General features: G+C 47.8%; 8 protein-coding genes across 8 annotated transcripts; 4 read left to right on the top strand and 4 right to left on the bottom strand.

Moving 5' to 3' along the window:
- Positions 1-398: 398 nt before the first annotated feature.
- DFJ58DRAFT_747288 (HECT-like ubiquitin-conjugating enzyme-binding-domain-containing protein) lies at positions 399-4261 on the top strand (the record flags this gene model as incomplete). The annotated part of the gene is made up of 8 exons (XM_041387516.1): positions 399-647; positions 706-1794; positions 1850-2219; positions 2268-3046; positions 3249-3391; positions 3441-3558; positions 3612-3751; positions 3804-4261. The coding sequence occupies 8 exons, from the start codon at positions 399-401 to the stop codon at positions 3967-3969; spliced, it is 3054 nt and encodes a 1017-aa protein (XP_041241270.1). The 3' UTR covers positions 3970-4261.
- Positions 4262-5045, bottom strand: DFJ58DRAFT_799691 (histone-fold-containing protein). Its single transcript, XM_041390769.1, has 4 exons — positions 4809-5045; positions 4630-4759; positions 4510-4576; positions 4262-4456 (listed from the first exon to the last, which is right to left on the bottom strand). The coding sequence occupies exons 1-4, from the start codon at positions 4978-4980 to the stop codon at positions 4406-4408; spliced, it is 420 nt and encodes a 139-aa protein (XP_041241269.1). The 5' UTR covers positions 4981-5045; the 3' UTR covers positions 4262-4405.
- Positions 5046-5273: 228 nt separating this feature from the next.
- On the top strand, positions 5274-5864 carry DFJ58DRAFT_717397 (histone-fold-containing protein; the record flags this gene model as incomplete). The annotated part of the gene is made up of 4 exons (XM_041384354.1): positions 5274-5460; positions 5512-5616; positions 5665-5789; positions 5841-5864. 4 exons carry the CDS (start codon positions 5274-5276, stop codon positions 5862-5864), a joined length of 441 nt encoding a protein of 146 aa, XP_041241268.1.
- A 4098-nt stretch (positions 5865-9962) lies between these two features.
- Positions 9963-11578, bottom strand: DFJ58DRAFT_799677 (uncharacterized protein). Its single transcript, XM_041390768.1, has 5 exons — positions 11378-11578; positions 10994-11286; positions 10664-10911; positions 10283-10442; positions 9963-10229 (listed from the first exon to the last, which is right to left on the bottom strand). Exons 1-5 carry the CDS (start codon positions 11457-11459, stop codon positions 10212-10214), a joined length of 801 nt encoding a protein of 266 aa, XP_041241267.1. The 5' UTR covers positions 11460-11578; the 3' UTR covers positions 9963-10211.
- A 243-nt stretch (positions 11579-11821) lies between these two features.
- Positions 11822-13411, top strand: DFJ58DRAFT_799676 (chaperonin 10-like protein). Its single transcript, XM_041390767.1, has 4 exons — positions 11822-12045; positions 12096-12387; positions 12437-12839; positions 12893-13411. Exons 1-4 carry the CDS (start codon positions 11901-11903, stop codon positions 13184-13186), a joined length of 1134 nt encoding a protein of 377 aa, XP_041241266.1. The 5' UTR covers positions 11822-11900; the 3' UTR covers positions 13187-13411.
- A 3243-nt stretch (positions 13412-16654) lies between these two features.
- DFJ58DRAFT_843580 (uncharacterized protein) lies at positions 16655-18080 on the bottom strand (the record flags this gene model as incomplete). The annotated part of the gene is made up of 6 exons (XM_041392993.1): positions 16655-16695; positions 16748-16992; positions 17066-17175; positions 17413-17462; positions 17580-17666; positions 17990-18080. The coding sequence occupies 6 exons, from the start codon at positions 18078-18080 to the stop codon at positions 16655-16657; spliced, it is 624 nt and encodes a 207-aa protein (XP_041241265.1).
- A 487-nt stretch (positions 18081-18567) lies between these two features.
- On the top strand, positions 18568-19777 carry DFJ58DRAFT_664024 (FMN-linked oxidoreductase; the record flags this gene model as incomplete). The annotated part of the gene is made up of 5 exons (XM_041382405.1): positions 18568-18823; positions 18883-18965; positions 19022-19368; positions 19424-19555; positions 19612-19777. 5 exons carry the CDS (start codon positions 18568-18570, stop codon positions 19775-19777), a joined length of 984 nt encoding a protein of 327 aa, XP_041241264.1.
- Positions 19778-21324: 1547 nt separating this feature from the next.
- On the bottom strand, positions 21325-23344 carry DFJ58DRAFT_915453 (S-adenosyl-L-methionine-dependent methyltransferase; the record flags this gene model as incomplete). The annotated part of the gene is made up of 9 exons (XM_041395440.1): positions 21325-21613; positions 21729-21799; positions 21842-21903; positions 21960-22056; positions 22111-22410; positions 22585-22599; positions 22728-22882; positions 22941-23121; positions 23174-23344. The coding sequence occupies 9 exons, from the start codon at positions 23342-23344 to the stop codon at positions 21532-21534; spliced, it is 1134 nt and encodes a 377-aa protein (XP_041241263.1). The 3' UTR covers positions 21325-21531.
- Between the last annotated feature and the right edge of the window lie 4266 nt (positions 23345-27610).

Raw genomic sequence — 27610 nt, 5'->3', positions numbered from 1 at the left:
CATAGACTCTGAAAGACTCGGCTGCCATCACGAAAGGAGTTGGGACTTCGCTTCCCTGCGTCCCGAATTACTCAAATCTCGCCGCATCATTTGAAAAAGTTCTGTAAGACACTGCCAACGTTACACTGCCGTAAGAGCTAAGATAGTATCGCCAATACACTGCGACCTACTTAATTAATAACTTATAATGCTCCAGATACAACATTACTAACCTCCCCAGTAGATTCCCAACAGCAGTTCACCTTTCATTACTTGCCCGCTATCGCCAACGGCGAGCTCATGAGCTATCAGCAAAACGTGGTCTGCTGCCGGTCGAACCGTGGCACCTTAAACCACGTGCTGTCAATTGCTTCCACCAACTATTTTAGCCCAAACTCCAGAAATCGTGAACGCTGTTCATGGCGACTCTCGTTCGCACCCAAGTCGTACAGCTCGCTGAGCAGGACGAAATTCTTCGAACTTCAGTTCCGAAACCATTTCCGAGCGCAGAAGAAAGAGAGCAACTACTTCAGGAAGCACTTCTGGAAGAACTTGCCGAGGAGCAAGTAGAGTATGAGGCTCGTGCCAACGGGAGCATATCGCAAAGCAACCCGCGATCGGTGCCAGCGCTACATAATGTAAACCATATTGCACCAGAAAGACTGCTCGTGAGTGATGGATGCCTCAGTAACCTGTCTGTAAATAACGCTTAGCCTAATTTTGCAGACAACCATCATACCATCAATCACTGCCGTGCAGAATTCGTGTCTCATGACACTCAACAATTTGTTATCCGTCCCTACAAGATGGCAGCCAATTGTCCCAGACAGGCGCCATTCGATGCCAGCCTCTATGCACTGCGAGCAGGCGCCGCAATCATACTCCGCACTTGAGACGCTTGTGTTAAATCTCAGAAATCATGACGGTGGGGAGATACCTCGCAAAGTCCTGGATGATCACACAGCTCTCCTAGAAGAACTTAGGGATCGAGTCGATGCCCTAGCGCCTTCCATGAACCGACAGGATGCACACTTTGCACAAGTCATAGTGTCCCTCCTTTTGGACTTGGATCAGTTGCCTGCAGTTTCTCCCTCTTGGGATTCTCCTCCTCAGGCATCTTCATCCACTTATCCTAGCCTTGCCGCTCGACATCCCGCTGATCTATTAAGTACCCTGAAAAAGCAGCTTGGTGATCTACAATTGGAGCGGCAGGCAGGGGCAAGCATTCTCTCCCCGCAATCCCCAGTACAAACTGTAAAAACCGCGCTCCTTTGGTCCAAGATTGACCGAAAATTAGAAACTGTAACAGCACTTTGTAAAGATCGCGCTGATTCCCATCGTTCCCCCTCCCTAGATCATCTCCCCCCTCAATATGACCATGTAGGCCACGACTTCGAGACACCCCCAGAATATGATGCTGAATATCAATCATCTTCCGAAAAGGCTGGCATTCAGCCACCAAGGTCGATACCGTCTCCCAGCATTTCCAACGAGAAACTGCGCATGGATTTTGATGCCGTGACGCTGGCAATCGAGCGTCTGTACATCGTTGCACCTCAGCTACACAATCAACGAGTGGAATTGAAAAGCTCCAAGCTCGCACAAATGGAGCGTGCACGGCTTGAAGGTCCTAAAGTCCAGCCTTCCTTATCTAAGGGGAAGCAGAAAGCTCATGATCGGGATATGCGCGACCTTGACCACATGCTTGAGCTCCTCGGGAAAGCGTCAGACCGCAAGTTGACTGATCAGTCAGTTGTCATGGATAGCAGACGGATGGTCAGGCTCAGGCAAACAAAGCAGGAGTACGAAGATCAGGTAGTTCCAGCCTACTTTGACCAGTGATTGTTGCTTATCAAAGTAATCGTTTCAGCGAGGTGCATTCGTCGATCATCTTATCAAGCGTTCGGGAGTTGGGAGATTGCATGACCAAGATGCCATCCTGCAACCCAAAGTCAGATCACTGGATGAGCTCGTCACGCTCCCTGAGTTCATTCGCGAATCGATGTCCAGTATCCCACCTGAGTCATGCCAACATACGTCCTCTTCTGGAGATGCACTCGAGGAGCCGGTTCCTGACGTTTCCGCAATGAGCCTCAAGAAGTCACGCACTCGAAGTATATCTGCCCCACAGTGGTTGCGCCCTGCAGCGGAACTTAGCCGACGGCTATCTAAGGGTTCCAGCAGACCGGGCTCGTCCCACGGGCAGGTCCAATCTGGAACAGAACAGTCGCAGCAGCAAGGTGAGCACTCGGAGATTAATGTCGGCAAAACTAACCAAAGCTCCGCAGGGGACCTTGCACTCGATATTTCCTATGTCGCCGAATATCACGAGACCTTGAGACATGTCCTGGTCTTCGTAACAGTATCGGGCATTCCCGTTGACACAGAACTACAGGCTGAAGTGTTGCCAACTTCATCTAGTGGGACAGAAGGTGACTGCCTGGTGATTAGGAGTTCTTGGGCCTCTTCGCCTCCACTAGGCCTGCCTGTCCGAGTCCCTGTTGGGAAGAAAGCTGTTCAAATTTGCCAAGGACACTACGAGCTCAAACTTGGGATTGCGAATCCACAGGCTGCGAGGTCCTCTTCGCCCGATGAACCTACCTCGTTGATGTCTGCTGAGCAACTCCTATCATCGAAGCCGACATCCTGGTCCTGCATATCCTGCTCGCTTCCCCTCGTCCACAGCCCGAAGTTGCTCAAATACCGTGACCTCCCATCAGAACATTGGGAAGAACTTGTCGATGCCTGGATGTGCCATACAGACCAAACACTACACAATCACGTTGCGAAGCATGGCCGCGGGTTCTGGCCAGAAGACAGCGAGGCTCTGGTTGGGTGTGGCTACATTCTCTTCCAGCAATCGGCAATAGTATCCAATAATGTCTCCTGCACCGAACAGCCCCTGGTAAATACACATTTTCTATTGAACTCGTGTTATTGTAGGGCGATCAAGAAGGCCGACGTTGGGCTTCCACCAGCGGCTGCCAGTCGATCGTCGGTGCTCTGCTTTGATGCCTTGGAAGCCCCAGCAGGTTTCTTCGTACCATCAAGTAGTGGGGCATGCGTCGTGAGGCTGCAGCAAGTTTCACTTTCGGTTGATACAAAGCGTCCAAAATTGAACGCGGGGCAACTCGCGAGTCACTCTTTCAAACAACTCTCTTCACTGAGGATCATGTGATGGGAGCTACGCTCGAGTGTACAACTTTATGACTTTTTAATTTTTTGTTTCCTTTGTCGATTTTGATGGTAAACTGATTTCTTATCTTCAGCGAGATGGAGAGTCGTGGCTGGCACGATGTATATGCGGTGCAGTAATTGGTCGGCGGCATGAACGACATAGTTCAGATGGCACAGCTTCAGCGATGTACCGTTTGTTCAAGTATGCGGTGCGGCCAGTCAGTCAAATAGCGGAGTTCGTAGTCGCACAGTATACCTACACTAGTTTGCTGATGGCTTTACAGACTTCCCCGATTCCCAATGTCTGCATTCATCATGCAAGACATGCTCGAGCATGTGTCTGCTCATGCAACGTACCGCTTTGTTATCTCTGATGAAGAAGAGGAGCGGCCGCGAATTTTGGTATGTTGTGATTTTTAATCAATATTGTTTAAGTTTCTTACACTCCGTGTAAGGTATGGCTGTTCAAGCCGAAGATTCGTGTCTCGTATATGCTGCCCACGCCATACCTTCTTCCGAAACAGGGCTCCATCGACGCGTCAAAAGTATTGTACAAAATTTTGGGGCCGTCGTCGTCAACGATGGCTTTGGAAGAGTACGTGATCTTCGATGAACATTAATTCGTCCCTCTGACCTCCTGTACATAGCCTACTGGCTCGATACCCTGGGTTCCCTCAAGCGGAGCACCTCTTCTATCCAATCAGTGTTTGTCGCAAGCTTGCAGGGCTCTTGACGGAGAGCACGCATTCGTATCCAGAGAACATAAAGACAATGACGGGCTTGCATGTTGGCTGGTTAAATCGTGGATCCTGATAAGTGGGTGCCGCGTCTTACTGTTTTTGCACCAAATCGAGTGGTGTTTATTGGACGCTCGAGCACTCAACTTCCATCGAAACAACAGTCATACGATACCATAATTGACAACCTATACAGACATCTACATCGTACATAGCACCATACAATGCTACCATACTACGGACACAGTATCCATCAAAGTTGGAAGGGGTTTCCACTTCGCCAACACACTTTCGAGTTCTGTCTAGAATATTTGAATCTTTCTTGTACTCAGGTTACAGTCAAGATTCGTTGCAGCAATACAGACAAGGTCGTGCGCCAAGTATTGTTTTGGATTCTCTGCGTACGGTGCGGAAAAGGACGTTGAGAACGTCCTACAGATTAAGTATACTAAGTAAATATGCACAATGGTGGTACACAAGGAAGCATGCGAAACTGAGATACACGGGGTGAATTACACTTCTTGGCTGTCAAGACTTTGTTTCTTGCTCTTTGCAGGAAGGAGCTATACGAGGCCATTTAGAATGATTGAGCAGCTGGTAGAGGAAAAAAACGTACTGCAGGGTTGATGTAAGGTACGACACCACCCTCAGAGATGATTACATCTCCGAGCAGTTTACTCAACCTGAGGACGAAGTAAGCCAAGACTGCGACAAATGAGTTAATATACGGGCGCACTCTTCATCGTTACGGATAGCTAGTTGAAGGTGACGAGGATTGATACGACGTTTCTTGTTGTCACGAGCTGCATTTCCAGCCAACTCCAAGATTTCAGCGGACAAGTACTCTAGTACGGCAGCAAGGTATACTACAAAACGAGTTAGTTTCATGTGAGAGTAGGAAACTTGGCAACCTACCGGGTGCACCAGACCCAATGCGCTTGCTGACATTGGATCTCCTCAACATACGATGGATACGGCTGACTGGGAACTGGAGACCAGCTCTAGTAGAGCGGGACGTGGACTTGGTGTCCTCGCTCTTGACCTTGCCGCCGACCTTACCCTTGCCGCTTGACTTTGCAGAAGGCATAATGAAGAATGTGTAGTGGTTGAAAAAAGGGTAGAGCAGGCAAAGTTGAGATGAGTTGGAAGGTGGTTACATGATTACCTGATGAACGCTGTATTTATAGTAGTCCAGAGTCTGGACGCGCGCCACAATCAACAAAGACGCGTCGTGGCCAAATAAATGTAAAGTCACGTGAGGGTATATATAGGAGATGTTGTGGATTTATTTCGCGCTTCTTTACCGTTGCAACCGCCATTATCGACATCCCTCTCGCACCATTGACTTAAGGGTCACTATATCTTGCAATTTCAACCGCTATGGCACCTAAACCCACGTCAATTGGTGGTAAGGCCCCAGCTGCCACCAAGGCCCCTGTCAAAACCACTGAGGGTACTAAAGCTGCGAAGAAGACTTCTAAGACTGCTACAGCCCCAGCTACTGGAGAGGAAAAGAAGAAGCGGAAGAAAGCCCGCAAGGAGAGTTACTCTTCTTACATTTACAAGGGTAACGCGTCATGTTTAATCAGAAAGTTTTCGGTCTGACGTGTTTTCAAAGTCCTCAAGCAGGTACACGCAGACACTGGCATATCCAATAAAGCTATGGCCATCTTGAACTCGTTTGTTAACGACATTTTCGAGCGCATTGCTACGGAAGCTTCGAGTATGTGTCATGCACCTTGTCTTGATCTCATCTAACCATTAATTCCAGAGCTCGCTTCATATTCCAAGAAATCGACAATTTCATCCCGTGAAATACAGACGGCAGTCCGTCTCATACTTCCCGGAGAGCTTGCTAAGCATGCTATCTCTGAGGGCACGAAATCCGTGACGAAGGTGAGATTTACGTCAGTCATGTTCACAAGCCGTCCCTAACAGTTGAGACAGTTCTCGAGCTCCGGCGGCAAGTGAAGAACCCTATGTTATCAGCTGTATCGTTAGGCATTGTATTATCTTTATAATTATCTTATTGGGATCTAGTGCTCTTGTCGTTCTCTGTTTGAGCGATGGCTGCTTCAGACGGCCGTGAAATTGGCAGTAACTTCAAGTCAGAAAGTGAGGACAATCGACTTGTCTCCTGGACATTGACGCCTTGCGTACTTGTCATCCAGGTACCACCGGCCCTCGTCCTCTAATTTCAGACCTCTGCATTAAAGCACGACTGTCTAGGCCATCTTACGTCTTGGTACATCTTGGATGATCTAAAAGTACATTCCGCTTGTCTCTCGGGCACCACATGCAAATCAAATATCGTCCAGAATCCCAGTTTCCTAAAGCGCCCAAGTAAGGGTTACTAACTTACGATGTCGTTTTTCTATCCATCTGATAATTTGTCAACCCTCTTGCAAGAGGTAATCGCTCGAAGGAACTTACCTGTGGACTCCAGACCTAAATTTCCTCTTTATTTCTAATGCTTTGAGGGCTTACATTGCAAACACATCTATGGAGTGCTAAAAGATATTCAAAGAGAAGAAGGGTGTTCTATACCCTTCTTCTCTTTGAATATCTTTGACATCCCGAGGTCGAAAGTGCGACTCAGACATGTTAAGGGCGGCTGCACTTGGGGCATCGATTCGGGTTGTACTCATAGTAGGAATGCGTGGCTGGCCAAAGATCAGGGCGATGGTTGTCGCAGATAGATAGGTAATCTAATCGAGGCAGGCTATCGGACACTATTCTTATTCCCAGAAGAACCCATCATGATTTCCCCTCTCAGGAGCCTAAGGACCTGAAATTTGGTAAACAATGCCATCGTGATATCAGTCGCTCAAACTTTGTGGCTGAACTTACACTTGACGCGCCACAACTCTTTCAATTCACATGAATTTCACAATCCAATCACCGTTGCGGCGCATATCAATCTCGAGCAGTTCAGTACCTAATTAATGAAATCACAGTAGTACCATTGACAAATCGGATGAACCCGGCGAGCACTAGGCTATCATGTCTGGAGATACTACCTGACTGAATGGCTGTATGATGATTGCGATCGGTCAATGACTACGGCATGCTCGAAGTTCTACGACATCAACTCCTATGCCACGATTGGGCTGTATTTGAACTATGAATGCAGACAATGGAGCTCCTCATCGCGCTTGTGTCAGCTTTTCGGGTCATCGCAGCACCGTTCACACTTTTTGAAGGATAAACGGAGATGAAGCAACTGACTCGTGGGGTTGCCAGGGAAGTAACCAGAGTTGTCATAACGAGTTACACGAGGCAGTCTGCTGATCTTCGAATGCCGCCACACGGTCGGCGTCGACCAAGGCTCACTCAGGACCAATGTTCGTGATTTCCCTTAAAGTGACCGTCGAGCATAACCCGTTTCTCTACCCACAGCAGCTCAGGATGTTCTGGAAGTTGGAACGTTCTAGAATCTAGATAGATCATTCTAGTAAACTTCAAAGCTGTTCCGAGGTCGCTAGACGGGTCGCGCGCCATCGCACCACAAGAAGGAACAATCATGATCATCTTCCCTCTACTCGGTCTACCTGAGAAGTACTGAGAATACAAAGGTGAAGATTCTATCCTTCGTCCTGGAAATCCTTGCATGAAGCGACTCAAATACGACTTCCAGCTTTCATCTCCGTTGACTTCTCTGGGGCTAACCTGTGATTGGGCGAGGTCTGAACATTAGCTCGGTCCGGGCACTAGCGAGGTCGCCGCGGCTGGGGGAAGGCCTTTGTGGCCCGATGATGTGGCCAGATACATATCTCGACTGAATAATGCCCAGTTAATTGGTCCAGCGCTCGATCTCGCATGGAATTGTACGTATTAGTCGTCTCGTGTTCTCCTGGACTTACCCATTGTAGTTTCTTTGCATATGCGACTGCTTCACTGTGGGTTTTCGCCATCACCGAAAATATTTGTTAGGTAGTCCCTCTCCAGTCATGACAATGGAATATATGTCATCCGACTTGGATCCAATCACAACGTAGCAACATCTGCTAATATACATATGACATCGACGTCTGTTCGTGCCCTGTTCAATCAGCCCGGCAGCCCGCAAACAAATCGACATGTCGAAGTTTATAGACTGGGACTGGAGCGCTTGTTGATGTCGCAACTTCAAGGCGAGAATCGAGGGGTGGGTGGTTTAATTACGTTAAACCTTTACCCTATCTTCGTATGGTCCGTCTAGGGAAAACTACTTTTGCCCGGCTGAAGATCGCCTGCGAACGACATTTTATGAACCATTAGCCGTTCATGTGAGCCTCGACCGCCACACAATATTGGCCAACCACACGGTTTGCACCACTTGGCTCCATCTCATCGTAGTCAATATATTCTTATCAGAAATAATCTATAGGCACAGCAAACGTTTCACGATATGGTAGTTGCGTAGGATGCACCATGTACACCTGAAGCGGATTGAATCGTACCGAACGTCCGGAATAAACTACGTTATTGCCAGTTGTGACATCACAAGGCACAGCTAACAGCGTCGAACAACGACCCTTGGAAGCCCTTGGACCAGCCTTTCATGTGTATACGAATGATTCGGCCCCAGGAATACCGGTCCGCGTGAATATGCACTCGAGACTGGGGTTGCTATCAGAAGGCCCTTCTGAGATATTAATGATCAGTTCTTCGCCCATACAGAATTTATCTAATAGTTCTACGCTTGCACGACTCTCGGCGGGTTGGCTTGAAAATATTTAACTAGAAGAGCTTCTAATACGCATACGAATTCGAAGCCCATTTACTATATAGTTGAGCGAACACAAATATATGACTAACTTCACGATGTGACCGGGTTTTTCGCAAGTTGGAGCTAGTTTGACGCAAGATTTGCGGGGAAATCCCGCTGCAAGCACGCATCTGTTTGTCATTTCTTGTCTGCTTCGTCTTCCTTATCCCGATCATGCATGAAAAAATAGATTGAGTTGCTGTCTTGCGTCAACCGCTTTCCCTCACCGATGGGGCCGCAGATCACAGGGTGGCATCCTGTATTGACTCAGAAGCCATCCATGATCCATCTAGCTCCACAGGTGGTCTTGTAGCCTACACGTGCAATTCCCGAGTCGGGTGATAATGCTGGCGATATCTGTGTTGGTTAGTAGGATCCGGTACCAATGCTCGCCCCTCTTCGTTTCCTCATAAACACCGAAGGGAATTCGTTCACCGAGGTTCGTTCCCTCATTTGCTTTTGCCAGAAGTGCCACGTACTCGTGATTGAACTAGGTCCGCAGCCGAATAGCAAGCCCTAGATCTACCACCATCCTAACGGAGACCCACCCATTCTGAATGGAACGATGCGGTTAGTGCATCGTAACACATGACTTGATCAACGTCATGGTGAACCTTGGTTGAGTTTAAGTTAAACCATGAGCCTTGTTACCTTGCCTTTACCATGTCGGTCGAGTTTTCCTATTGCAGTGGATATTAAAAACGTACCAGAATGATTTCAGTAAATTTCGGAGCACATGGCATACATGGTTTGGAACTACCGCCGAGGGCTGCTAGCCCAGTCGCTGTAGTAGCCGCCTGGCTACCCCAGGCCTTTGGTATCAGCTTGTGATACTCGGCATTTCGAATGGGAACAATATTAATGAACACGTGCCAATATAATCCCAGGTAGTGGTGATGATGGTCTCCTGTCACGAACAACGACATATGGGCGTCCAATGGGCAGCATCCCGATAACCAGTTTTATCCGGAATACACGGCCCGGCGTCGGCAAGAGCTTGATGCGAGCCGCAAATTGGAAGGTCGCCCCTGTATCGGGTATTACCGATGACATCCAGTCGGGCACTTGATAATCTGAGAACCCACTCAATTTTGCCTCAACATATTTTGTTGCGCTTAAACTACTTATACCATAGCTATGAAATTTGAATCAATGAAATTGGTGGAGAAATGATTGCCAAGACCTATGCACATTAAGTTTAAAAATCATGTCCTTCGTATCACGCTTGCCTATTCTTGTCTGGCTAGTCCTTGATGGGTCACCCGTCACCGAGTAAAATATGATCGGCAGTCGGACCTGAGGCAAGATAGGCTATCTTTGGGGCTCGTCATCGTTCACCGTACTGACCCAGCCAAAGTATTGGAAAATGGTATAAACCCTATGATAAGTATCTACTATGGAACATATTATCCCAAGGTGGAGTGACATAGTGTTTTTCCTCACGTGAGACACCTTGTCGCAAACTGCCAGATCGACTTCACATTTGCAAGTGCTTCCCAGTTATGTACATGAATTTTACAACCTCTTGACTTCTCCGCATTGTCGTGGGAACAGTAGCAGCCTCTGTTCTAACGACCCATCCACCCCTGATAACGACGCATGAGTAGGGTTATGATACCAAGCTGCGAAATATACATACACCATCAACAACCAAGAGTTCGCCACAGACGTATTGACTTGCGCTGCTGGCAAGGAATACCACCGGGCCAGCAAAGTCTCCGGGGCTACCCCACCTCCCTGCGGGTATCCGCTCCGATATCTGTCTGAAGCGTGTGGGGTCCGCTAGCAGCCTTTCGTTCCTAAAGGTATATCAGAAGGCAGTCAGATTGGAGAACCAAAGTAGACGCCAATCCTAAGAGCCGGATAATAAAGGTTTGTAAAGAGAGGAACAAGTGCGAAATGAAGGCTCAGCCGGCGGGAAGATGTCGGTGTTGCCAAACCATCACTAACGTCACGGGTTCACATAACAGGGGGTAATCTCACAAGATGCCCAGGCGATAACAATAAAAAATACACGTACATGTCTGTAGCGATATACCCCGGACAGATGCCGTTCACTTGGACGTTATGCTGGCTCCATTCGTTACTGAGAGCCTTCGTGAGTTGGCCGAGTGCACCCTTAGCGGCGGCATAAGCCGGGACGGTGAGACCGCCTTGGAATGTCAACAGGGAACAGAAATTAATGATTTTCCCCCTCCTAAGCGGAACCATGTGCTGGCCCGCCGCTTGTGATATAAGCCACACAGATTTGAGATTCACGTCGAGAACCTAAAAATGAATGGAGAGAAACATGTACAGCTTGAGAATCCGATGCCAGGGAGGTTAAACAGAACTTGAGTGGATAACCTACATCATCCCAATCCTTCTCCGGGAAATCGACACTCGGCGATCTCCGCTGAATTCCAGCACAGTTGACCAGGATATGAATATTACCGCCCATGAGCTCCAGTGCCTTGGGGAAAAGCTCCCTGACAGAATCCAAGTTGCCCAAGTCGCAATAAACAACTTCCGCGTTCGCGCCTAGCGCACGAATGGCATTCACCGTGTCCATATTCGGTTCCGCATCCGGAGAAGGATGGCGCTGGACAACACATATCGAGGCACCCGCTTGAGCTAAAGCCAAAGCACATGCAGCACCGATGCCTGTCAACCGCGACGGTAAGAACCAAGTTAACAAATCGAATTTGCCTTGATCAGTTGAAGCGAAGTTCCGGGCGAGGAACGAATACGTCACCTCTAGTAGCTCCGGTAATGAGGGCATTCTGGCCTGCCAGAGAAAAGAGTTGTGGAGATAGCACAGAGGGGGTTGGATCCATTTTCAGAAAGATTCACATAGATTGAAGACTCACCTGGATCTTTATATTGTCGCGGGCAGTAACATTTTGTTGGCCAAGATTTGATTTTACCCCGCATCGGCTCACGACCCGAGTAACTGGCAGCGAGATTTCGATAAATGATTTTTTTTTTGTAAAAATGGAGATTATAATATATTTGTCACGTAGATCCCCGATTTGGCCATATACAGTCCGAAAAAGCAGGTGTCACATGTGACATTGTGTTATTGATTCGCATTTTGCAAATACGTTTACGGTCAACCGGACCGAACGAATCTTTCCTAATCTGGTTGAATGATAAGTTCAAGATGAAGTTCTCCTCACGAGACTGCTCCTTCTTGCAACTTTATATTGTATATATAAGGGCACCGGTTGATACTAGGATGTACGTCCCTTAACACTTTCCCTCCACCCATCACAAATATGTCTCCCGTTACGGTTCAATTGCAGCGTGCAGTCGTCCTTCACGGTCCTAAGGACCTTCGTCTCGAAGAACGCCCATCCTGGCCTCCACAGTACAACCATGCACAAGTAGCAGTACAATCAACCGGTCTGTGTGGAAGTGACTGTAAGTCATTTCTGCGTCCTAAAAGTTTGAGCTTCGAGCAAATTTCCTAGTGCACTATTATCTAGAAGGTCGCAATGGCGATTTTGCACTCCAAGCACCTCTCGTCCTCGGCCATGAATCAGCAGGTGTGGTTACTGCTGTCGGTCCGGGTGTGAAAAATCTAGCTGTTGGTCAACGCGTTGCAATAGAGGCCGGCATCATGTGCAAAGTGTGCAATTATTGCCAGGCTGGCCGTTACAATCTGTGTAAGGGTATGCGCTTCGCCAGCAGCGCAAAAACCTTCCCTCATCTTGACGGGACCCTACAAGACCGAATGAACCATCCAGCACACGTTATTCATCCGTGAGAACTCAATCTAATTGTCCCTCCGTACACTCTAACTCCTCTTCAGACTGCCTGATAACTGCAGCTTCGAACAAGCCGCCTTGGCTGAGCCGTTGTCAGTTTTGATACACGCTGCTAGACGAGCCAATCTTGCTTCAGGTCAGCGTGTTCTCGTGTTCGGTGTGGGTACCATTGGTATCCTCGCTTGTGCACTAGCCAATGCATATGGTGCCTCTCGGGTCGTTGCCATTGACATTAACAAGGCGCGACTGAACTTTGCGAAGTCGCACGGTTTCGCTTCACAAACGTACTGCTTGCCCATGGTCGATAAGGCTAAAACGACCGATGAGCAGCTTCGATGTGCAAAAGACAATGTCTCGACTGCCTTGTCTAAATTCAACGAGCCAGAAGGCTTTGACCTAGTCTTCGAATGTACGGGCGCTGAGCCCTGTATTCAGATGTCGATTCACGTAAGTTAATAGTCTGTGCAAAGCTTTGATCATCGCTGACCTGCAACTTTTAGGCTGCTGTCACGGGTGGCAAAGTCATGCTGGTTGGAATGGGGTCACGAAATGTCATGCTTCCGCTCTCCGCAGCAGCCCTGCGTGAAGTAGACATTCAAGGCTCCTTCCGTTATGCCAACACGTATCCTGAAGCTCTCAAGCTGCTCGGATCGGGGAAACTCCGCAACGTCGAAAAACTTATTACACACCGCATTCCCCTGGAAGATACCGCTCGAGCTTTTGAATTATTGGCTCAAGGCAAAGACGAGGATGGCAACATGGTTATCAAGATTGTAATTGGGCCTTCATCATAGTTCTGGTCTATTATCTTTCATCTTTATATCTAGAGGACGGACTAAAAAGCTGCAAGCGTTGTAGTGTAACTTTTCATATTTCAGCACAGGCATCTCGGATAATCCTACGGGGCATTTGTATGTTATTTACGCGCACCTTTGCAATAAATAAATATTCGCAGTCATATTTTCTTCGCAATATCGTCGTGTATATACCTAGACATATTCAATCACAGTGTTACCGTGACCGCGGGATGAAGTGAATGGAAACGAGGTGCAACCTCGTTTCGACTTCGAATTTCAAAGTGAAACGAGCCAGGGAAAGTAAGACGAAGGTAACCTGCAGGGTATGATATTCAGTTAACATAAATTCATGGAAGGCACGGCGTCCTTCAGTGTGTGCTCAGTAATTTTTGCCGCCGACCGCGCGTTTGAGATCAAGCTTGACCCCTCGGCGGCTTTCGGTTCCATAGTTGTATAATATTATACTCGCTTCTACATCGCGCAGCCTACTAGGTCAATGAAATATGGTGCGGTCAGGAGTATCCGCCGGTCCGTGGAGTGTGATTTCGCAAATCAAGGTTGGTCTAAGTCCTAACTATTGTTCTTCCCGCCTTCTCCAACCATACGGGCCGAGCAGGACTCATCATTGAATATCTAACGCCCAGAAAACAACATCTGGTCTCCTTCCGAAGTTCTTGAAACCGGGTCGGTCTCACCGGTAAGAGAATTTCAGTATTTGTAGTGCGCGAGTATGAAATGTGTGCGTCCCTTTGCTGGAATAAAAGCGTGGCACTGAAGAAGGCTGAGCGCTGAGCTAGCAAGTCCATTGCAACCATAACAAATACCGGGGACACTTTCCCATTGCGCTAAAACAAAATTCTCGACTCTATTCTGAGGGTAAAACGGATGCCTCCGAGAATCGAAATTGTGGCGCATTCGTCAGCATCCGACGAAGTTGGTTCACGTTCCTGATTCTGTCTCGCGGGATCTTCTGCAAAAAAGCTCATTTTGTTATCCTGACGCGCCGAATTTGGTGTTAGCTTGCGAGACGGACCGAAGCCGCGACTGTAGTAATACATCAGGCATGGAGTTAACGTGTTACGTCGTACTTGCGCGTGCCACAGCATGCGACGTCCATCATTGTTCCGAGTTGCCAGCGTATGGCAAACACCGCAAACTTCAATAGTTTGAGTTGTCCCAACGGCAGCGATACTTTCCCTGGAACCACTGGTAGCCGACTTACCTCCAACGGTCTAGATGATGAGAGCTCGGGTGAGGTTGTACAAGATTCTGCATTTGGGCCACGACACCGACGGGACAGCATGTGATGTGCGACAAGAATAAGTTCATGAGTGTTTATTATGCCGTGCGTGAGTCCATAGTGACGAAGGGATACACATAAGAATTTAGTCGGCTGGGAGGTACAGCTTGACTGTGGACGCTGAGCGCTCACTGTGGCAACTTGGGATATCCAGCTGTCCTACTCGAGAACTTTGAGCGCAAGAGTTGATCACCACAATGATCACCTACTATTGGCAGATCAGGCGCTTTTGCTGCTTTCCTCAACAAGACATGACTGACCGAACTACGTGGATCAAACTGCCTCAAAATTCGAAGCGAAGCCACCTGGAGGTCACGTCCCTTCACCGACGATGCTACTAGACCGAACATTTTGACCCTCAAAAGCAAAAAGTGTAGAACCTCACGCAATGCGCTTACCTCTCTGGACACACCGCGGAAAAGCTTCCATGCCGCAGGTTCATGAGAAGCGCATGTCTTCTTCTCCCGCGATGATTGAAAGGCGCTGCAGATGTACAAGGAAAGGAAGCCGAAGGTCTGGTACCATTATCTTTTGCGGGCCTGCAGCGGAGGCAAATTTTGAGTTTGAGAAAGTTCCATGGGCTGAGAACGTCGGGACGCGGGGGTGAATCTTCAAGAATTGTTCGTGCTAATTCAGGCGCGCATAAATTCCATCCTGAGTAACTGTTATCGTTTTGGTGGTGCCGAATTCCCTTAGCTCATACGCGCCATCAGGAGAACCGGGGCCGAGGTCGATGGGAAAAAGAAGGTCGAGCAACGTTGCGCCGCTTGAACCAACGATATGGTTCGTGATGTACTACAGCTGGCAGAGCCATTACCCTCATATGTGAGGAATGATCCGTTTTATACATTTGTTATTCCGTTCTACGGATTTGATTCCGTTGTTGCAGCGAAAATTTGACGTCCATTGCATACACGCGCCACCGGGAGAACAGGTTTGAGCAATGTGTTATGCATCAATGGCATGGAACGGACTGTCCACGTATTTTCGATGCTATATTAGTCGCTGAGAGAAGCAGCGGAGCGGACGGATGACGCGAGCTTGTCGCGGCGTGTGCGAAATGGGTCAGATGAAAGAATAAGGAATATCAGATTAGTAGGGAAGAAGTAGCAATGTTTGTTGGTGGTTGGTCAGCCGGACTGTGAAGCCTTCTTCAAGTCGGACTTATGTAACGGTTCAATGATTTCGGCTTTGCGATTGCAATGACTTTTCACCGACTTCGCACCTGAATCAAACATGTGAGTAAAATTGCTATATCTAACCCGCTGGATGCTCACATGCATGCATCTCACATTATTACATAGAGTTATCGGCCGGTTAGTCGAACCCTTGGGGTACATGTGCATGCACTCTTATCTGTTACATATACCGAAGGTCTATATACTATAGCCGAGAAAAAATCATGGCCAGAAGCTGCGAACCGGAGAACCGCGCGCGTCTCGAGCCTTATACGAAACCTGAAACAAAATACTAAACGGGCTCAGTCTAACAAGATACAGCTGTGACCGCAAACATGAATCAATGTGTTTATCTCGAAGTGACATGAATTGGTCCTCTTGTACGGCCATTTCCGCTGATGAGTCTAAGTGAATTCTTGACTACGGAATAAGTACCACTGTTCTACTTCCACTTTATCTGCTTTTGGCGAGCTAACGGTGATTATTATGAAACACAGTTGAGACTCAATCCGAGAGGTAAATGGCAGCGCAGGACCCCTGCGCCTAGAAGTTTCGGTAGAGGGTAGATGATCTGTTCCTCGTAGGCTTTGCGTTTCTCCTTCATCGCTGTTGCGGTCATGATCATTTGATCAACAATGACGAGTTATTAGCGACATGCATATCAAGACTCGGTAAGGGATCCATAATTCCAGCTTATCAGTTATTGACGCTCGCAGCGGACACTAGAACATCTACGGCCGCGAGCTGTCCCCATGAGGCAGGTAAGTACCAAGTAGAGCTGGAACTACTACCCGACGCCAAGTCAAGCAACGCGTTGGACAATCGGAAAGATGAACGTAAACGGTAGGACGAAGCGTGCCTGAACGTCTGTAATACTCCAGATAAGAGCCTTGAAGGCAATGTTATCAGGGTTGGGGCTCCAGCTAAGCCGTGGATGACGCCGTCGTTGTCGTTTATGACGTAGGCGTCTCGGTGATGATACCATCACTACTTTCCCATGTAGGTACTTTTGTCGATGCGGCAACGACCTACAAAGTCAATAGTATCGTCAACAGGATGAAGAGGATGAGCAAAACTCACAGTGAAGTCCAGCTAGTGTCGCCAGTGACGGATGCAAAGAGGCTCGAACCTTCGATACACTTGCCGGTGTTGTAAGTAGCCAGCTAGACAAAGAACGCGTGCAGTCCTGAGCATCGATAGTTTCAAGGACGAGATCCCCAGAATTCATGTTAGTGGTCTTGATGAAGTTAGCAGAGAATTGCAGCATCGGTATAAGCGCTATGTCCAGTTGTAGACGCGAGGTAGGCCGAGAGACTAGACATAGCCTGAGATCAGTGGTAATTTGCATTTACTTTAGTGAAGCACAGAAGCATACGCTATATAGAGGCTTTCTCGGACCAGATGAGCTCATTTGAAGATGAAGTAATATCAAACCATACCCAGTAGTAGTAGAGGTCAACGCCAGTGTTGACATTCGAGGGGCGCTGGGCACATTTCAACCTCGCTATCTTCAAGTGAACATGAATTTCTCAATGACCCAAAAAACACCCCCTATCATAGCATAATTTCTAGTTCTATGTCAGGCAATACCTCAGCAAATCGATAATTTATTAACACACCACCATCACAAGATCTCTCAATGAGTAAGTCCTTGTTGGGCTGTTTTCCATAGCTCCAGTGATAACACTTCATGTTACAGATTGGTTATGCGAGCAGCGTTACCACCGATATACACAGCAACTCACTGGTTCGATATGTGTTGCCAAGTTATTAATAAGCTGGCATAGCCCATCACCTGCCACGGGGAATCAGCAGGAAATCACACGAGATATAGAGGCATAGTACGTCATACTGGCGAGAGATGAACTATCTCACATATGACCACACAAGATGTCACAAGAACGAAACTTACCTTGCCTCGCGATATACGTCAGAGTAAAACGGAGTTCCAGATCTTCAAGGATACACGCACCCGTACTGATCGTAATAAGTATACAAGCTAAAGGCAGCATCCAAGCTATCCGTCACCGCTCGTTGATTTGGCGTCGATTTCGTGAAGTAGTCCAAATTAGCCGTCACGGAAAGCACGTTTGCATTTTGCCAATTTCCAAGTTCTTAAGATAATGTATTATGAGTTGCGGTTGAATGCACTGGCACCAATTGTGCCAGTGGCCCAATGTTAAGAATAACAGTCAGGGTGTTAATGCAATTTTGGACAATTGAGACACGGTCTGGAAAAGAAAGGGAAGTACTATGATCCTGTGTACAGCAGAAGTTAGCGAATATCAATATGTTACAAGATAAAGATAAAGTTCCACTAACATGCCATGTAGATGGCATGCTCTGGCAGGTCACGCACAACTGCCAAGGGAAATACAAGTGCGAGAGCCACTAATCTGCTAGCTAATGACATCGTGATCAGAACCGAACACCTCCTGGGAGCAATTAGAAAGCTTGTGAAGAACTTACCCGGTTATCGTTGTATTTATGCACCACACCAGTTGCATAGCCTGAGTGAGGCCGGCAAGCACCTTTCACATTCACTGGCAAGTCACAGGGTTTGCGCAGTCGCATCACCAAACCACGATCGTCACGCATACCAATTGAGCATAGCTTGCCGCTGTGAAGCTTAGCTCAATCTCACATCACGCGTCAAGTACTCACAGTAAACAGTGCTGAGCGCTGAACGTTAACAGTGAATCCAGTCGATGACCGTCATCATGCTGCCATGATGTTGGCATGTTGACTGTGCGACGTTAGTCAGCAAGTGTACAGATTGATGCCACAAACTTAAACAAGGCTTGACTCGGACAGACACTGAGACAGTACTATCAGTGACTGAGTGACACCTTCACTGGCCCCGAATGACGCTTCCAGATCTCACCTACATCGCTGCTCCTATGGTCAAGCAAAGTGATGCTCCCTTCCGGCTGTTGACACAGCGATATGGGGTAACTCTCGCGTATACGCAGATGCTTGACCCTCACAAGCTTCTTGAGGATCGAGATTACCTCGAGTTTCATCAGCGTGATCTGACCTTCGGTCGCGATGCTTGTAGTGAGACGGACGGACCGGTGGTGGTACAGTTATGTGGAAATGACCCTGAGATCATTGTTCAAGCTGGAAAGAAGATACAGGGCTTGTGCAGCGGTATTGGTGGGTGTAATTTCTTAAGTGAAATGTATTAGCGACTGAATCAGCTGCAAAGTTCTTAGATTTGAACCTAGGATGCCCACAAGAGCATGCTCGTGAAAGCCATTACGGTAGCTATCTTCTAGTCAAAAAGGATCGGCCACTCGTCCAGACCATAGGCAAGCAGTTTCAACTTTATTGAATACCCTTTCAATTGGTGAGCATGTGATCCTAGTTTCTGCAATGTCCCACCTATTGCAGCCACCGACTTCCGTAAAACTACGTCTCTGTCCTTCATCGTCACCTCCATCATCATCCACAGTTGAATTTGCCACCCTTCTGGAACAGGCAGGTGCATCTTGGATAACTCTTCATGCGCGTCACGTATCCGCCAGACGACGGCGTCAGGGCGCCGCAGATTTAAATGTGGTTCGCACTCTGAAGACGGCACTCAGAGTACCAGTCGTGAGCAATGGCAACGTCCGTACATGGGAGGATGTACAGAGGAACAGGGGTGAGACCCAAGCTGATGGCATTATGGTGGGAGAAACCTTGCTAGGCAATCCTTGGTTTGTCCAATGTCTTCTATTTTCTGGTACCGCGTCGTTGATCATATATGAACAGCATATTTGCAAATATCATCCCAGACCCTGTTCGAGTATCTCTTGAATACCTAGAAATCTGCAAAGAACTCCCTGATATTGCGACTCATAAGACTATTGAGACCCATGTCAGACATTTTATTGAATTTCAGTGGTATGTCGCTCGTGCAGCTATCTTCGCAGAATCGCATGTCTTACTGCTGTCATCAGCTCTCGGCGGCCATGGTATAATAAATTTCGTACAACACTATCTGCATGTGAAGGGGTTCACGACATCGAGCACTTACTGCGCACGAAAGTGACTAGATGGCGGGGCAAGGCTGCACACAAAGATGATGGCGCATGTATCGACGATCTGGAATACACCACGGATTAAAATGTTCCATTTTGCACTGGATTCTCCCCTAGCCACAAGCACATTGAATATGAATGCAGTATCGCAGAGTATCTGCGAATGCGCATCGAGGGCATATACACGGTGAACGCAATGACTGGGTTCTAGAGGTGTGAGAGGGCTCGTGATATACGCCAAATTTACAGGCAGCCTTCGTCAGTCCATTCCGTTCTATGTCACTGCGGCATCGCGGTTGTGTCATAATGTACAGGAAGGAAATGGCTTTTGGGACACATTATTGGTCCGTTTCAGCCAGTAGTCCGAGCAGACCGCCGCGGTGATGTTGGTGTTGTTTAACTTCAACTTGGGCCCACACTTACTTGCCGCGTAGGGATGAACGCCCAGGACACTCTCGCTTCAAGGTATATCAGCGTCGTCTGCTAGTATGTATATGCCCCTACACTATGGTTAGCCCTTCTTTTCGCCTCCATCCTCCGTCCAGCAGCAGCGGGCTCCACCGACATTCGTCATGGCCGATGGTGAATCTTGCGGCGAAAACTCCGAGTGTTTCTCTGGAAAGTGCGGGTATAATTTTGTGAGTTGCTTTGGATCCAATGGCAGGATCCAACCTCGTGACCGACCCTTTGCGCTTTGTAATAGAATTGCGGCGGGATGTGCTATCCTAAGGAGTGGCAAAATTCCGAAGGGTTGGTACGTCGCGAGAGTGAGTCATCTTTCTGCCTTCGTATTCAATCATGATAGAGTTGTTCATGGCTCGATTCCAAGTGACTTGCTGAGTTATGAATCCGGTTCGGAAAAGTCCGGGTTCGAACCGAGGTAGTCTCCAACATATGTGAACAACAAAGCGACAAATTCGGCGAAAAACGCCTCTCCGACGCAACTGTGAACTCCCCTAATGTACAGAAATGAAACAGCTTTGGGGACACAATTTGATCCGTTTGAATTGATAGTCAGGCGATGTCGATGATGGCGTTAGGCCTATATGTACTTACTACTTACTTGCCATCGTGATGAATCCGTATGTAATTTGTGATTATTTGGCAAACCTTCCGTTTTCAACACAAACAAACGATTGCAAAACGTTACTCACGAGTCACTGCTTGTCAGGTCAGCGTGTAATATGAGATTCGGGGGGGGGGGGGGGGATGAGGCCGCCGATCCGGGAGCGGCACTACCTAGCTGTGAGGAAATACTGGACGACAGTACCTTGTACAGATTCTAGTGTTTCCACAGTGTCTGATGGCGTCTGACTCGACATGATAATTTCAGGTTGTTCCTGCCATCCGGCCTTGCTCGTGCTCTAAAAAAGCTTATCCCCATCCTCGCCAGAATCAACTTAGTATCAATCCATTGGTTGGAGCAGGACTAGTTGTGCACACAGCCATTGGACACCGAGCATGGGTCTACCAGTGAGGGTTGCCACGCGTGATACATGGACTCGGATATATGACACGTCTCGAACCTGCAAGGGCTGTGACGTCCACGGCCCAACCACAGCCCAAAATGCACCAGTGAGTTTCGATATTGCAGACGATTTCTAAGGATAAAAGCACCATGGGTATTGTTCAGCAGGGGCAGAAGCTTTTGATGGAACCACTAGGGAAGCTTCAAGTATCAACTGTAAGGCCCGGCTTGGTCTTGATCGATCGCGATCGATATATTAGAGCAAAGTTTCCTTTGTCATTGTCGTCTTCAATGGTTAGATCATGGCATGATCAATTGGGGAAGGTAAAAGTACAACAACAGAACTTGAAGATCATAGATTGTGTTCGGCTTCAGTCCTGAGCGATTCTGAACTCCAAGACCATCGTCCCTACAGGATCATAAATTTGGGTGAGCACTAGACCAACACTGGCCCTGCGAATTATAACAAATCAAACATCGTCAACATATCCATATCCAGGTATAGAAGGAACTTGCCCTAAGATCTTGAATTCGTTAAAGGTTCGCTCCTTGCCATTGGCAAAAACACATGGTCATGTCAAGGTGGTATGATGTGTGACTACCGAAGTTCAACAATGTAGGTTCGGGCGCCTTGTGATCCTGAATGTATGATTACACCATCAAGCTAAATTCTAAACTCACCTTACTAAACCCGTTAGCCCCTACGTCAGGCCCTTCGGATGTGCGCAAGAGCACGCATTCATCTATCACAGGACAGTTATTCTGGAGCAAACACCACTTTGAACTACAGCTGACTCACGAATTAGCACTTGGCTGTTTGGTTCCATTACTTTGCGAATATTATGGAGGATCACCCTTGACTCATCGTCTGGCCAGTCGTGAACAATGTTCCTTAACTACATCAGATTATCGAGCTGTCCATGTTGAATGTAAACAAATTTGGCACTTACATAGTAGACATCCTTTCCAACAACGGGTGACTCTTCCAAGAAATTGACTGGCACGAACTCTACGCGCCCGTCGAGCAGCGCCTCAGGAGCATTCTTCTCCCATGCCTGATCAAATATTAATATAACTTGCCCGTTGGGTGTGGACCTGATGTCTGGACTTAAATTTCTTGACTGCACTATAGTTTCTGGGAGATCCTGATTGGTTATTCTGAGATGGGGGAACATTTTCGCCAGAGGAATAGACATTGCTCCGATTCCAGATCCAACATCCACCAGAGGATACATTGTCCCAAGGATAATCTTATGACCCGCTTCAGTCATGCTGACGATTGAAAAAAAAACGATGATTGCTCACAATGCAGCGCCGCAGACGAGCCCTGGATCTCAGTATAGCCCATCATGCCTCTTTGAAATATTTGTGCGCAAGATTCTGTGAGCCGTCAGTCAGTCATGAGCGGATGAATCTGCACACACATCGCGTGCCTCATCCTATACAATATGGTAAGGCATAAAAGGCCAGTATGATGGTTAAAACTCACATCCAATTCCGATCAGAAGTCGTTCAAGTCGTTTATTCCTTCCTTTCTGAGAGCAAATGCTCGAGGGGCTTTTTCAACCTTGTCCGATTTTGCAAACTCTTGGTCGATCATAGTCTCATAGAGAACCGCAGCGTATTTGGGGAATTGTTGGTGATGTTGTAGATGACACCAAACGTTGTTTGTTGACTTGAGTATGAGGGAGAGTCGTGTGTTTGCGAATACGTCTCGCTTAACTGTGTAACACCAAAGGCATCAGAGAGAATTATCAACCGACAGCATGATGCATATTACCTTCTTTGAAGCAACCCCTGAGGGCTAAAACTCGCAAGATGCGTGCGGTCTTAATCTTATCGAGGTTCACTGCGTCAGCCAACGCATCCACACCAAGACCTTCTGGGTATTTGTCCAAGACGTCCGCAATGCGTGATTGCACAGCGACGTCTGTGCACGCACAATCGTAATCATTAACAAACTAGGAAGATGAGCAACAAGGCATATAATGGCCATCTATAATCAGCACTTACATTAAATACCGTGTATTGAGAGGGAGCTAGTATTGTGTTCAATTGGTCGCATGCGCCCTCGAGCACCAGGACTCCATGACCAGTGTTCTTGTATTCCGCCATTGCTTCGCGTGCGGAGGAGTTGATGATGCCCAAGAGGGCTTCAACCTTGACTTCATTCAACTCCGTCATTTTTGGGAGTGTGCGTGATTCCCCATGAGTCGTTCAAGTTTTATATTCCTTGACAAAATACATCATCCAGCTGCTTTCACATGGTGAAGACATTCAAGTGATGGGTATCTGCGGAAGAAGATTGAAGTCAACCCTAGTCTGACCACTCACAAGACCTGACTTCCGACACCGGTTTGGCGACACGTTTTGCTGGCGCGAGGGGATCTGGGTAGTGTTGTGGACAGAGCTATTTTGAGGTAGTTCTGCCAGCAGCCTAACCAGCTTGGCAGAACCATGTTCTGCCAGCGTGGCCCAGTTCTGCCCTGCCATGTGGCAGAATGGCAGAGTTCTTCCTACAACACTAGTTGTTACCCGACATCAGTGAATTGACGAGTCCTTGATAAAGCTGGATACAAGCAAGTAGATAAACCAAGGTTCAGTCATGACGCTGGCATTTGCAATGTGCATAATCAACAAGAGGATATCATCTACCCTGTTGTGCTGTGAGGTTCTGCACGTCATCAATTAGCTAGCCATAGTCGTCAAAACACCACACTGACCTATAGCTGACCGCTCCAGGAGATGTAAATATCAGGGGTAATTAGACGATCTCAGGCTAGCCGAGGGTAAAGTTGCGTTAGCGGCATTTGGCCATTCGGGATGAATTTATACTCATATTCTGGCGCAGACTGCGCAATTTTCTACGTCAGTTCGAAGGCTCCGCGGCCACTGTGCAGAAGGCAATTTAATGTTGTGCGGGCTTCTTCCTACTACTGCTGGAAAGGTTTGGGGCGATCTCCAAGCACAAACTGTGTAATATTATGTGAATGTCACGCGTGCCAGAATTTACTGCTGGAGATGGGCTGGAGAGGCCGAGGAGACGGTCTCTAGGGCATCATGACCACCAAAAACCCCGTCTTACCCAAAACCGTCTGTCGCTTTTGTTCTTCTTTCGTGACGCATATTTGGTTGTTGTCTTCATATGACATTCTCGCTGACAGTAAGACCCTTGAATAACACGTTCTTGGATCACACAGCGGTGGACGTATCAGAGTTCCGTGGATCGCTTGAGATCTGTTTCTTGTGATTGGACAGATCGGCAATGATAACCGGGAGGAGAAAATGAATGAGATACTATGGCACTGTTCGTGACGTATTCCCTGATGCTGCATGTTCTTGTATTCCGCCATTGCTTCGCATGCAGAGAAGTTGAAGATGTCCGGGATACTTCAACATTGACCTTTCCCTGGGTCAATCGTTCGGATTTTACATTGCTTGACTAGAATATATATACATATTGAAGACGGATACCTGGGAAAGACTGGTGCCCGACCTAGTTTGAACATTAGACCCCGCTGGCAAAGGCGCAGCGTCTAACAGTGCAATTCTCCATCATTGTCGTTTCCAATTGACCTTAGACACACTCACTCGGCTCTCCATTTGATGCACTGCGAAAACGAGATGTGATGACGGATGGTAGACTCGTAACCAGTCTGACTATGCGTCAATTTGAGATGGTGAGAATTTTTTGATGTAGTCAGAGTCTGTCAGACTGGTCGAACTCGGAGTGATTTGGCAGGCGAAGCGAGGAGTTTGAAATTTGGCAGATGCCCGGTCGTGCCGCTTTGGGTAGTCATTGTAGTTTGGACAGCGTTGACCATACGATACTTTGTACTATGCGAATGAAGTTCCTTCATTCGCATCCTACAAAAGTATCGTATGCCTCTCAGTACTGATCATAACATCATTGAGCAGCAGTACTAAATGTTAACTAGGACAATCAAATGATACCATTTCATGCATTATACCCACCCATGATGCAGCCTGAACCTTTCGTATATCAGCGACATTGATACCCTGGAAAGAGGTGAGGGGCCATGTTAGCTATCAACCGAATGGAATGTCGTCCATGAACGGTCACAGTTGACGCGCCCCGAAGTTGCCACTACACCCTGAACAAGGCCATCTGGCTTTCGGAACTCGTCGAACACCATTTCATTATGTTCCGTTGACATGCTGGACTGGAGGTGCCGAAATTTGAACACAAAACGAACTGCCTCAGGTAAACGAGTGTTGAGGTATCTTGCTACAGTCGCTGTGCTGAGTTTGTGATCTGTGAATATGTAGACTTCGGAAGATAGACATAGGTGGATGAAACGGAACAGATACAAAAAAAATTGAGGTTTTGATGGAGTCGACCAGTAAGGAATTACTGCGGCGTGACTGATATTGGGGCAATTGGTGGTCAGCATAAAGGTATCTGTTATAATCCTTCGAAAGATTCAGCGATTTAACGATTCGCTGGAGTATCGGCTGTGGCAGAGTTGCGAGAAGAGGGCAACTGGATCACCAAGTGGGAGTTGCAAACCAGTACTTTCGCGAGGTTCATATGCTGCGCGCTTCTCGCCTGCATCAGCGGGTTCAAATTGTGTACATAGCCGCTACAGAGCGCTCTGTAGCACTCTGTATTAATGGTAATGAATTACGTTTTCCTGATGTGCCTTGGGTTTCCAGCTGTGATAAATAAAATGGACCTCATCAATGGAAATAAAAACACCAATCCGCTTGACAAAAATTCTGATCTTCAGCAGCAGCGCGAGACGTGGGAACCCATGGTTAGAAGGGTTACAACTTGACATATTATACAGTCTGAACGACGGAAGGCGCATAGTTGTACTATGTACATACGATCGAGTAATACCGGCACAACCGGCACCTGCTACATTTCAAACTCCTCGCTTCGCCCTGCCACGCCACTCCGAAATCGACCAGCCTGGCTAGTACACCACTCGAGTATCCGTAGTAGCATACGTCAGGCTGGTCACGAGCCTAGCGTCTGATCCAGTTCATGCCGATAATTTAGCACACTCAATAGGCGGGGCAGAAGGGAAAGGGGCACGATCGTACAAGACCATTGGACTCTGAAATCGACAGCCAAGATCATGACGGTTGCCCGTTTTGCCCCAGAGCTTCGTCTGTGAGACGATAAAACTGCCCCAGCGAGGGACGAAGATCACCACCATCGGCAGGCTCGATATGTTTGTCTTTGCCGCTAAGTATACACGGAGTTTCTGGAGCAGCAAAAGATCAGTAGAGATAATGAATTGCTGCGGCGTCACCTCGAGGCGCCTAAACGTTCGCCTGGCGCCAAGTAGCAATCTAGATCATCCCAATCACAACATTGGAATCGAGACTACGCACGATGTCAAACTCGACATCGGTTGTGAGCGCATGGCCGCAGCATACTAAGAGGCCGGCGAGATTCAGCTGCGGGTTGGTGGAAATGAATGTCATTACGTCCATTTTTCATCATCATTCCTGTCATTGTTGGTTGCAAGACAATCCTGATTTATTGAAAAATGAACATCGGAAACAGCTATTCCACTTATCTACTTCGCCGATTAGTATGGATAAGCATAGAAAGTGATTCCAATCCGGCAGACAACTTGATCAACCTCTCAGTGGCACTGGCCCACGATCATCATGGAAATCAAGCCATAACTTTAGTCATAACAACATAAGCTTACAAAGGTCCTTGGCCCCCGGAATGCTGTCTGCCACTGAGGAAAGTCGCAACCGTCTGGCTTTTCCTTGCCACCTTTATCCTTTAACCGGGGGGTCGAAATGATCTTGGACAATGGGATCTTGATGAAGCGCCTGCGGTGAACGCGACAGGACATTTGGTGTTTGAAACGGTCAATTCCCTGCTTCAACACTGGGCTAACACGTGTGATCGTATTGGTATGTCTGAAGATACTGAACACTGCACAGATCTCACGACTCATCATTGACGTCCTGCAGGTCATACAATAGTCCCAGGGACTCGTAGGCACAGTGGCACACTCCTCTACCACGGAGCCATCACCGGTCCCCATTTACCGACGTCTCTGGATTGGGTGGCTGTAGAGCCAGACCATTCCATACTTTTCTGCCGTGGGTCGATCGAAACAGGGTGATGGCATCTCACCTTGTAGTTACTCAGCCGATGAAAGTACTCTATTTGACGGAAACAGCGCTGCGAAACTCCTGGAGGGCACCATGGACACCCAAGATCTCGTAGCGTGGGGTCTGGTTTATTCTCGGACATCCGTGCATCACGCTTATGAAGTAATGCATTCTGCTTCATGGCGCGAAAATTATCCCGGATTGTGCTGGATTTTTCTGGACTAATCTCTTTCTACGACACTGCTCTTATTCCCTCCTTGGTGCCGCGCCGTGTAGGTTTGGAACGATGGGATCATCGAGTGGGAGGAATATCATCAGGGGATATAGAACGTGTCCAAGACA

This window comes from Suillus subalutaceus (genome assembly GCF_016647625.1).
Source record: "Suillus subalutaceus strain FC151 chromosome Unknown DFJ58scaffold_92, whole genome shotgun sequence".
Classification (NCBI taxonomy): domain Eukaryota; kingdom Fungi; phylum Basidiomycota; class Agaricomycetes; order Boletales; family Suillaceae; genus Suillus; species Suillus subalutaceus.
Note: the sequence above shows the minus strand (reverse complement) of the source record. Positions and strands in the feature narration are given on the sequence as shown.

Coding starts and splice junctions, on each gene's coding strand:
- DFJ58DRAFT_799691 (XM_041390769.1), bottom strand. CDS start 4,980: ATGCCTTCTGCAAAGTCAAGCGGCAAGGGTAAGGTCGGCGGCAAGGTC. Junction 4,760..4,808: donor CATTGGGTCTGGTGCACCCG/GTAGGTTGCCAA, acceptor CTCGTTTTGTAG/TATACCTTGCTGCCGTACTA. Junction 4,577..4,629: donor GCTATCCGTAACGATGAAGA/GTGCGCCCGTAT, acceptor CTTCGTCCTCAG/GTTGAGTAAACTGCTCGGAG.
- DFJ58DRAFT_799677 (XM_041390768.1), bottom strand. CDS start 11,459: ATGGATCCAACCCCCTCTGTGCTATCTCCACAACTCTTTTCTCTGGCA. Junction 10,912..10,993: donor CGGAGAAGGATTGGGATGAT/GTAGGTTATCCA, acceptor ATTCATTTTTAG/GTTCTCGACGTGAATCTCAA. Junction 10,443..10,663: donor GGGTATATCGCTACAGACAT/GTACGTGTATTT, acceptor ATATACCTTTAG/GAACGAAAGGCTGCTAGCGG.
- DFJ58DRAFT_799676 (XM_041390767.1), top strand. CDS start 11,901: ATGTCTCCCGTTACGGTTCAATTGCAGCGTGCAGTCGTCCTTCACGGT. Junction 12,388..12,436: donor CCAGCACACGTTATTCATCC/GTGAGAACTCAA, acceptor ACTCCTCTTCAG/ACTGCCTGATAACTGCAGCT. Junction 12,840..12,892: donor GTATTCAGATGTCGATTCAC/GTAAGTTAATAG, acceptor TGCAACTTTTAG/GCTGCTGTCACGGGTGGCAA.